The sequence below is a fragment of the Mandrillus leucophaeus genome, unplaced genomic scaffold, assembly GCF_000951045.1.
Source record: "Mandrillus leucophaeus isolate KB7577 unplaced genomic scaffold, Mleu.le_1.0 Scaffold173, whole genome shotgun sequence".
NCBI classification, from domain to species: Eukaryota; Metazoa; Chordata; class Mammalia; order Primates; family Cercopithecidae; genus Mandrillus; species Mandrillus leucophaeus.
This window is the reverse complement of record NW_012101732.1, coordinates 2,612,331-2,623,629: the sequence shown is the minus strand read 5'-3', so window position 1 is coordinate 2,623,629 and position 11,299 is coordinate 2,612,331. Positions and strand designations below refer to the sequence as shown.

General features: G+C 48.6%; 1 protein-coding gene across 7 annotated transcripts in view; it reads right to left on the bottom strand.

Annotated features, from left to right (window-relative positions):
- Positions 1–11,299, bottom strand: part of ZFAT (zinc finger and AT hook domain containing) — a 256,026-nt gene that overhangs the window by 203,625 nt on the left and 41,102 nt on the right. For all 7 annotated transcript variants that reach the window (XR_001005720.1, XM_011977077.1, XM_011977081.1 and 4 more), the window contains one exon: positions 2,423–2,599. Coding sequence is in view for 6 of the 7 variants with exons in the window: in XM_011977077.1 (XP_011832467.1) it covers positions 2,423–2,599 (177 nt within the window). In the remaining variant the exon portion in view is untranslated. The remainder of the gene's footprint in view (positions 1–2,422; positions 2,600–11,299) is intronic.

Below are 11,299 nucleotides of genomic sequence, written 5' to 3'. Positions count from 1 at the left end.
AGAGGGAGGAGAGGGGCATGAGGGATGGTTGAGAGGGAGGAGAGGGGCATGGGGATGGTTGAGAGGGAGGAGAGGGGCATAGGGGATGGTTGAGAGGGAGGTGAACCTCCGAGAAGGGGCAGGAGCTCAGGGCCAGCTCCTACAAGAATGGCACTGTCTCTCACTAACACTGGTTAGGTGTGGAAGGGTGGAAGTCGGAAAATGCACCTTACAACACCGACACTCATAATTCCATGTGAATTCTGCTTTTTTCAGCATTTATTCATTTCCTATTTATAAAAGAAATGAAAGGTGGGGCATGGTGGCTTATGCCTGTAATCCCAGCATTCTGGGAGGCCTAGGTGGGTGGATTGCTTGAATCTAGGAGTTTGAGGCCAGCCTGAGCAACATGGTGAATCCTTGTCTCTATAAAAAATACAAAAATTAGCTGGGTATGGTGGCAGGCGCCTGTAGTCCCAGCTACTCAGGTGGCTGAGGTGAGAGGAACGCTTGAGCCCAAAAGGCAGAGGTGTCAGTGAGCCAAGATCACGCCACTGCATTCAAGCCTGGGCAACAGAGTGTCACACCACTGCATTTAAGCCTGGGCAACAGAGTGAGACTCAGTCTCAAAAAGAAAATGAAAAAATTAAAAATTAAAATTTCTCTCTTATTCACATCTCATTTAGAAAGAAGAGAATCTTAATAAGCAAAGAACTAAAAGCTTTGCAAGACCCAATCCAGAAGTTCTTTCCACGTTGATCCACATGGCTTCTATCTGCCGTATGAATTGGACAAGAGACATTATCCATTTTTCTGAGTCCAACATTCAGCCCCAGAGGCAGGTACACAGATGTACACAGTTCTTGACTAAAGCCCTCTCTGTGAAGCTGTACTCTTTGGAAAGCAAGGCACTGACTGCTAGCAGGGAAGTGGGCCATGGAGAGTGTGGGTGTCACAAAGCTTCTGGCCAGGGGTCAGGACTCACACAGGCTGGGTGGGCAGAGGGAGGGCGCTGAACTGCAAGGCCCTGGGCACCAAGCAGGTTCGGACTCTCAGTGCCCCATGCAAACTTTCCTCCTCTACCCCAAAGCAAAGGGTCTCAAGCGTGTGCTACTGGTTGAGACGCAATTCCATATAACTTTCCTCCTCACTCCTGCTTCTTCTAAATGGGGAGAGGACAGGTCCACTCACAAGGCCTGTGAGGGGCTGAGCACGCCATGGACACACACGCTATTAGCTGAAGGTGATGACAGAAGTAACAAATACTAACTGCTGCTCCTTATTCACCCACCACTAGCTGCATCTTTTTCGTTTTTCACTTTATGCCACTAACAGTAACTTTCAGAACTTCCTAACTTCCCCAAAACTTAATCTTCTGTCAGGCATGTTTCTCTGAGAACCCTGGGAATGACCAGAGGGACTTATTAACCAAAACATTTTTTGTCTGGAATCTCTCCTTGTTAGTGGTGTCCGACAGATGATCAATAGCCAGCCTATTGAGAAATGCCAGTCTGAATATTCCTAGGAAAGAGCCACTGGATTATTAGTGTGGCTGATGAACCCTGCAATGGGACACTGACTGCTATGTATTGGGCTTCTGCACAGGTGACCAGCTGCTGTCCTTTATCTTAGGGTTTTGTGAGGATCTTTGCAGCAGCTCCTCATGTGCTATATGTTTTTTTTTTTGTCTGTGGGGACCTAATTACAGTGCCTGGATGGTTTCTCTGATCCGTGCACCTGCTGCATCTGATAACCCACTCAGTGATAGATGTCTGGACACTACAGACAAGATGCATCTCACTTTGCACATTGACTATGAACCCAAAGGATTCAGGATTCAGTGCAAATCAAAGCTTTGCAATTTGAATCCTTGTTCCAGGTTTACGGGAAGAATTGGAAAATGTTGTAAGATTATACAGACTTATTTATTAATCATGTATGTTAGAACAACAGCTTCCCTTTATCATGTTCTGTGTGCCAGGCATCATCTTAGGTCCTGTACGTGTATTCTTTAACTTCATCCTCACAGACCCTCTTGTAACCAGCATATTTCTCTTCATTTGTCAAGAGAAGCAAAGTGAGGCTTTGAGAAGTAACATAATTGGCTTCAGGTAATGTGGCCAGTAGGTGCTAGGGCTGGCTTAAACCCACACTTGTCTGACAACGAGCTCATGTCTTTCACATTGTTGAACACTGCCACTTCCTTTCATTCATTCATTCATTCATTCATTCATTCGCCAATCAGACACTGGAGGACACCTACAGGGGGCCAGGTATGGGATTTCAAAGACACAATCTTATTTGAGCGTATCTACAATTGGACACTTTTTGTGACTTCTGGTTCGGAAATGTGGATCGTCTAGGCTTCTGCTATGCCCAAGGAGCAAATCAACATCAACAGGTGTGTCAGAAGGTATCCTGCCCCGCCCTCCAGTCCCCTTACCATCTCCGGTTTTGCTTGAGCTGGGGGGTTCAGGTGTACTCAGAGGCCTCAGGGGAATAATAATCTCATCAACATTAACCCCTTCCTCCATGTGCTTCTCGGAAACGTGGGAGAGGAGTTCCGACTGATTTGGTGAGAAAAGGTTACAACATTTACACATAAAGATGGCCGTGTTTTCTGTAAGGAAAAAAAAAGGAAAATACGTTATTTCATCTCCACATAAACAATTATTACTTCCAATTGCCAAAGAAAATACCAAAGCTGCCCTCCTGAGCCATCACCAGCCTCTACCAGATTGTGTCCCTCTGGCAGTCACCTCCACGGCAGGCCACTCACTTTCATCTTCAGGGAATTCCAGGGGCCAGAAAGTTCTTTATTCAGTATCTCAACCCTCAGTCCTTCTGGATAGTGTCTAATACAAACCTCCTCGCTACCCAAATCTACTCATCAGCCCAGATTCTGGGATAAGTACAGCCAAGTAAAAAACAAATATGCAACTTGAAAAACTAAATCCTCAAATGAATGAACTGCACACTGATGGCAATTAAGGAGTCTTGCTAGACTCTCTCAAATTAGGTGCAAGGAAAAACTGACCACAATAGCATTTCTCAAGAGGCAAGCACCTTTCAATCAAATGATGGGAAGTTGTTGCCTCTTTAAAGCCACTGAATTCCTATTTAAAGCATTCTCATTATTCAAAAAATTTACCAATAGTTCATTATGTTCATCTCATTATAAGACAGGGAGATATAATGAGGGAAATAAAACACTCACTTTTTAGACTGATAAAATAAAGATATATAACAAAACATTAAATTCAGGATACAATAACAATTAAAAGCCAGATCTTTGTAGTATTATACTTAGACTGAAAGGAAGTGGCTTTGTCCACTGAAAAGGACAACGGCTCTGGAGCCAAAAGGCCCAGGTTAAATTCCCAACTCATCCCTAAATGCTGGAAAGCTGCGGACCTCAGAGAAGCAGTCATCTGTCAGTTGCTGGAATCCATAGGAACTTTGGGGATAGAACATGCCTATTCAGCAGCAAGAACCCAGCGGGCACTCAGGAAGCACAACACTGACTCGGCGCAACTCCGCACCCATGGTGCGCCCTCGTCCAGCATCTGGACAGCTGGCAATCCACACCCGGCTCCCCTCAGAAGCCCCTCACCAGCCTCCTGGGGACTCTCAATGCTGCCTGGAAGTCACATGCAACTTCTACGCCATTTACTGCCTAGCGATGCTGGACATATACATGGCAATCATACGAGCTCTCTGCTCCCTGGTGATGGTGAGCAAGTATCTCATCCTCCCCGCTCCTCACTCTCAACAGCTGACCTTGCTTCATATCTCACTGGAAGCATCCAGAAAACAACTGCCCTTGCCACCCCTTTCAGCCCGCCTACATCATCAGCTGTCTCCCCACCTTGCTCCTGCTGGCGTGAAGGTGGGCATAGTGAGGGGGACACAAGGTGTGCAGGTGAGGGCAGTGGCCCACCCCAGAGCAGGGCTATCATGTCTCTGATGTTGTCTGGAATTGCTGGTTCATGGAGATACCAAAGCAGACAAACACTTCAATTATGTGATCATTACTTTCAAATTCTCTAAAGATGGGGCATCCCTGATTGCCTGCACCCAAGAAGATGCTCCCACAGCCCCACGTGGGAAGGTTACTAGACAAAGGGTGTGTGATGGCTTGTGTGTGCAGAACCCACCATCTCTGATAATCATTCTCCAGGTCATCAATTCTTCCCTCTGTACTAGATCTTTCCATTGGCCATAAGCATACTCTTATTTTCTCATCTCAAAACGGAAACATCGGCCGGGCACAGTGGCTCACGCCTGTAATCTTAGCACTTTGTGAGTTCGAGCCAGGTGGATCACGAGGTCAGGAGTTTGAGACCACCCTGGCTAACACGGTGAAACCCTGTCTACTAAAAATACAAAAAATTAGCCGGGCGTGGTGGCAGGCGCCTGTAGTCACAGCTACTCGGGAGGCTGAGGCAGGAGAATGGTGTGAACTTGAGAGGCAGAGCTTGCAGTGAGCCGAGATCGCGCCACTGCACTCCAGCCTGGGCGACAGAGTGAGACTCCGTCTCAGAAAACAAAAAAACGAAAAAAAATCTCCTGATCCCCACTCTCCCACCCCATTTCTCTCCTCTTTACAGTAAAACTCTCCTACCAGAAATAAGGAGGAAAGGCAATACGCCAACCCGGCCTTGCTGGCGTGAAGGTGGAGCCCTTGGAAGGCAGTGGAGTCCCGGGAGCAAGACCCTCCCTGGATTCACAGGAAGACTTTCTCCGTGAACTAACAGGGAGGTAACGACCTAAGAGAATTCTTTTCTACCAACAACACATGAAATCAAAATTTAACAAAGCAGAACATTGCTTCATCAATGAAAATCTCTCGCAGATACTGCCAATCGATATTGTTTTTTCCGGGAAACGTTCTATTCCTAAGGAACCCAAAATGCTTCCCGAACAAGAAGTGATTAGAGTAATACATTTTTCTTTATAGGAGGCCAAGTTGTTTTCAATGTGCTTCCTGCTACTCCTACAATAACCCAGTGATTTAGGCAGAAAAGGGTTTGCAATCCCTGGTCCACGGCTGAGGAAACTGAGGCTGAAAGAGGAAAAGCAACTTGCTCAAGTCATCATGGGCAAGAGGCAGGGACCAGATTCTCTCCTACCTGCATTTGACACGAATTACATTTGGCTACAGCCCATAAGCTGAGTTTCTCCAAGTTATAGCTAAAATACTTAAGACTCTACACCCAGCAACATCTGCAATAAAACTCATTACAGCAAAGAGCATAATCCCCAAAGCACATATCAACTTCAGATGTGTTCATTTCAGCATTCATTGAGCAGTAACCACACGTGGGCCCCACCCCAGACACTGCAGACAGAGATGAATCAGGCATGAAGTCCAGGCCCTGCCACAAGAGGAGGCCACCATCTCACTAGAGAGACAGACATGCCACAGAACAATCTCATGTAATGGTTTTTACTGAAATTATTTCCCAATACCTGTAAGTATTCTTGGTTCCTAGGATGCTCTCAGGAAAATGGGACTTCTGTGACATGTAACAGAGCTGAACTTCTGGGGACCACAGGGCTATTACAAGGGGTCTCCTAGTTCAAAGGCACCCCAAGCACTGCCTGCAGATTACATAAATAAAACTATTCTGCATTTGTATATGAGAAAGTGTTGGAGACTACCGGAAATAAACTACTGCTTGGCTGTTCCACACCACCTGAAGGCCTGAGGACCCTGGGTGGCACCTGGCCTTGGCCATCTGTTATGAATTTGCGTAACAGATGTGTCTGTGTGCTCAGCTCTCTCAGGCAGGGAGACTGGACCTGGAGCTCCCGAGGTGGAGGCAGAGACAAACACGGGAACCTGGAACAACTCTCACATAACAGAAGGCTCCGCCATGTGACGTGGGCCATGAGAGTGGCGTGGATCCCGATCTGGACAGGCTGCCATAGACAGGAGAGGCTTCTCAGCTGAGGGACAACCAGAGCTCAGTGCCGCAGGACAGTGAAACTCCAGGAAGGGTGTGTGGGCAGGAGACATGCAGGCTCAGGGAGGAAACACACGGAGTGCCGTGGAGGCAGGAGGAAGGGAAAGGAGTGGATCTGCTGACAACACAGGGACAGAGTTCCCCAGCACAGTCACTGGGCAGGCACTGGCAGCTCCTGAGAGAACCAGGAGTCCACCAGCAGAGCAAAGGCAAGGAGAAACCGTGTCTGAAGGGGCTGGCCCTGAAGGAGAGGCCCCACGTGCCTGAGCTGCGCCAGTTCCCCTGCGTGTCCATACCCTGGACGCAGCATGGCCCCATCACATGGCTCCCCCTAGAATGTGAGGTCACTGGAAACAGCATCTGGCTAGCCTTGGACACCTCAGTACACATGGAGGACAGCAAGTGGCTATGGCGGAATGAGGGAGGGAGAAGGAAGGAGTACATCCACCCAGGACGGGTGGGACTGACACCAAAGAGCCTGTCCGGAGATGAGAGCAGAGATGATGGCCTGAGACACAGGTCTGCAGAGGAGTCAGGCCAAGCAGGTATGAGACCATCACTGACTAGACATGGCCAACATCAGAGACAGGGGAGGCAGATGTGCCCCCAAAGGAGCAAGGACAGGTCTGATGGGCAGGATCAAGTGGTTTTGGGCAGGATGTCAGCATGCAGATGCCTACTAGGAGAAGGCAGCGCAAGACAGGGTGGGGTTCAGCTACAGTAGGGCAGAGAAATGGGGTCAGCACCCAAGGAGGAGCATCAAGCCTAAAGATGGAAAGTGTCAAGAAGCCAAATCCTTCCAAAGGCCCTGGCTCAGTCCATCCAAGTAGCTATCACAAAATGCCACAACTGGGTGGCTTATTAACAGAATTGTATTTCTCACAGTTCTGGAGGCTGGGAAGTCTGAGATAGAAGCACAGCAGAATCAATGCCTGGCGGCGAGGGCTGCTTCCTGGTTCATAGCTGGTGCCTTCTTGCTGTATCGTCACATGGTGGAAAGGGCAAGGTAGCTCTTTGGGGTTTCTTTCATAAAGGCACGAATTCCATTCACAAGGGCCCCACCCTCATGACCTTCCCACCTCCCAAAGGCCCCACCTGCTAGGCCATCACATTGGAGGGTAGGTTTTGATCTATGAATTTTAGGGGGAAACAAACATTCAGCTCATAGCAAGCAACAAACAGAAGACCGAGTCCTTAGTGACAGAGAAAGCCCTTAGGGAGAAGGTGGAAGAGAAGAGGGGCTGCTCCTGAAAAACGCAGCAAGAATGGGGAGGGCAGGCACTGGATCCAGCCATGAGGAAGATACTGGTAACCTCAGAAAGTGAGATTTCCCTAACATGGCCACAGAGACGCCCAAGGTGGCTGAGATCAAGGCAGGGATGTTCAGAAAGCAGGCACCCTCATCAGGCCTGGGGAAGGTTTGCTCTAACAAAAGGAAGCATCCTTTGGCCGTCTGGGTGACAATGGTCACCGCCAAGCACTGGCTACACTGGACAAATGACTTTTACCAGCTGACAGTCTTCCAAGCCTTTGAGTAAAAGGCCAGCATCATATTCAAATTACAAAATAATGAGAGGTCTGGTCAGCAGGGAGGAGAGCGGGCAGAGAGAGTGTGCAGAGAGCGTGTAAAAAGGCCAGTGGGGAGGCAGCTCAGTGTGTCCTAAGCCTCCACATCTCTCTGGCCTGCAAGGCAGCCTCTTTTGGGTCATCTGCCCACAGAGGACTGCTCAGAGTTTTCCCAGGGGTCTGGCTTTCGGGACCAGCCCAATGCCCAAGACCACTTCTCCCTACAAAGCTGCTCTGCAGCAGACACACATGCACAGACATGCACACGGGTGGTAGAGGCTGCTGCTCTCATGAACAAATACTGCCATGGCAAAGGGGCCAAGAGCCTCAAAGACACTCGCTCATAACTTCTGACCGGTGGTTTTCCTCCTTGAGATCCTGCCTTCGTGATCATCCAAAATGAGAACAGGGATTGTGCACTAAGATACTCAACACACAAGTATTTATAATAGCAAGTTCCCAGAAGTGACCGAAGTGCTCAGCAGTGGACAAATCCTGGTACTCACAAAACAAATTATGGTACAGCCACTGAAAATCGTATTTCAAAGAATACTGAATGGCACAGGGAAACACTCATAATGAACACTAAGTTTTAAAGAATGGAATACTCAGCTATTTGGTATGAATACAATTTTATTATTAATGGATAGATATTATTTATGAATAGATGGAAGGAAGGAGAGCTGGCCAGGATGAAAGGAAATACACCAAAATTTTCACTGTGAAACTTTTTTAAAAAATAACTTCTGCCTGTAATCCCAGCACTTTGGGAGGGCAAGGTGGGCAGATCACGAGGTGAGGAGTTCGAAACCAGCCTGGCCAAGATGGCAAAACCCCGTCTCTACTAAAAATACAAAAAATTAGCTGGATGTGGTGGCGTGCACCTATAATCCCAGCTACTCGAGAGGCTGAGGCAGGAGAATTGCTTGAACCTGGGAGGTGGAGGATGTAGTGAGCTGAGATCGTGTCACTGTACTCCAGCCTGGGTGACAGAGCAAGACTCTGTCTCAAAATAATAATAATAATTAATAATAACATCTGTATTTTCTACAACAAGTCTAAATAACATTTAAAAACCAGAAAGACTGCTAGGCCTTCTAAAAACAAGGTGAAGGATAACACAGCAGATCCAGCACGGTTCAGGAGGATCCACTCGAAGCTGCTCAGGCAAGGATGGCGTCTTATTCCAGTCCATGTCCCCAGCCTGGCACATGATAGGTGTTCAACTAATGAGGAAGCTGAGTCGCACACTGCAAATCATAAAGACCGCGAGCAGAGGAAAGGGGAAAGCCTTGGCTCAGGTGCCTGGGAAATTACGGGAGAAGGCACTTGAATGGATCTTGAAAGGCAGCCAGACCTGCACAGGAGGTCACGGGAGGGGCTCCCAGACTCCAGAGTGCATCAGGCATGGGCTCTACCCCCGACCCCACCCCACCCCTACGAACACTTCCTCATTCAATGCCCCACCTCTCTGTTGGCCAGCCCATGATCCCCATTCTACAATACAGGATGGAGGGTCAGAGGAGCTGGCCTCCCCTCAGCCAGGGAAGTGCAGCGGCAAGCAGAACCGGGATCTCTCTGACCCAGGCCCAGGGCTCCACGGTGCTACATGGCCTGTGCAGGGTCAGCGCCAGTAAAGAACATATGGCCACACAGAGCCCACGAGACCACAAAAACTCCCCAAGGGAGCAGGGGTCTTGGTCACGGGGCTGGTCCTGACAGCCAGGCTCCCCAGGGGGCGCTCTGTGTTGCTCCTATCATTGCAATCTCAAATTTAAAAGCAGCCTGTTCCAAAAGCCCAGAGCAGAGAGCACGGTGCACCCTTTTCAACAGAACCTATGAGTGCCTCCCAGGCCTCCCACAGGGAGGGCAGCTGCACTCATTGGGGACATTCATAAAGCCGCATATAAACGGCAAAATGCCAAAGCACACGGAGAGGGCACGGAGTCAGGCAGCATCCCCCAAATATTAAGAATTGTTAATCCATCAAAATAACAACAAAGGAGGCACTTTTGTTTTCTATAGTGGACTAATATGAAAAAAATATTATCTTGCACCCTGAAATATACTCATAATTATGTTGTCAGCTAATCCTGATGAAGATGCTATAATTTGGATGCATTTTTAGGTCCAATTACTGTGCACTCAACCTTATCAAAAGAATTCAAAGGGAAAATGACATATTCAGCACAAAGAAAATCACGAAAGTTTGGGGTTTGAGCATTCAATTCCTACTAACTGTTTCCCAGGTTTTAGCCAGCTACTCTGTACTATTAAAGTGGAAAATCCTAAAATAACTGTACTAGTAAGTCCTCATTTCTGATCTCTGATTTGTAAACATTCCCAGCCAAGAACAATCAGGTCCTGTCTGCAACCTCTGATCCCCCTGCCTGCTTTGGGACCCTGGGACAAGCAAGGTGTTTTGACCCAACTCCTTCCAGAAGGCAGTTGTGAACTGGAATATGAATTCATAGGCCCCGCGGTGGAGACTGAGTCCCTTGCACTGGGAAGGTTCCAGGATGCAGCAGAAGGTGGCCGGTGCTCCAGCCATGGGCCGCAGACATGATCAGCTGAAGCTGGCCTGCTCTGAGGGACCCCTCCCCAACTTTCAGGCCCTCAAGGAAAGGGGTGATGAGGGCCAGTTGGGCCTTGAGCTGGAGTCCCAGATGCTCACAGCCAGCTCACATCCAGCCGGCTCTCAGGATGCTCTGGCACCCTGCACACGAGGCACAGTGTCCTCCTCCTGCTGCTGCTGTCCTCTGTACGTCCACCTGGCGGGAGTCTCAAGGGCAGGATGAGTGGAACAAGACAGGGTTCAGGCATTATGGGGTCCCCCACCAGCCCTTACCCCAGCTTTTAATATTTCCATTATTGTTTATTATAAAAGGTACATAGGAGTACATGTTGATGGTAACAGTAAACAAAACAGCAGTCTACAGAATACAGACAACCCCCAAGCATCCCCTCTGAGAGTCAGAGCATCACTGAGCACAGTGTGGTGCCTACATCCTTCCAGACCTTCTGCTGTGCATCATAGACAGAGAGAGATGGACAGGAACAGGGACGGATATCACCTTCATAGCAGCAAAACCTTGTATAAACCCTTCCCCACGGGGGTCCCCAGAGCCCTGTGCCCCTCCATACCCCTCTGCCTCCCTTGAGGTCCTGCAGGCTGGGCTTGACACAGAAGGACAGCAGAGGAGATCGCTGGTATTGTTGAGGGTCTCAGGGGCCCCAAGTAAAAACTCAAAATACACTACCCAGCAGTGAACAGAGCACCCCTTCCCATTCCCAGCTGGGCTAGTGGCACAGAAGGCCCAGTACAGAGCCAAGACTTTCACCAGCATTCAGCAGTAATGAAGCTATCCCTGCACACTGAAGTGTCACTGGAGGCCCCATGGAGGGTAGTACTAAGGCACCCTTGCCCCTTCTAGCTAGGATTGGTATCAGCAGCAGAGGTCCAGCTGGGAGCCTGAACTCCCACCCCCATCCACCAGTAATGAGGTGCACTTTTCTACAGGCATCAAAGAGACTGAGTGGGGAACCTGAACTTCCACCCCACACTGGCAGTAATAAGGCAGTACCCCCTCGTCCCCACCAGAGCAGTGTCAGATGGAGCCTGCTAAAACCGAAGATTTAAATAAGATCCAGACCTTCGTAATATAATATCGAAAATGCCCAAGATTCAATTAAAAATCATTCCTCATGATTTTCCAAGACCAGGAAAATATCAATTGTAATGAGAAAAGACAATTAACAGACACCAATACTAGGTGGCACAGATG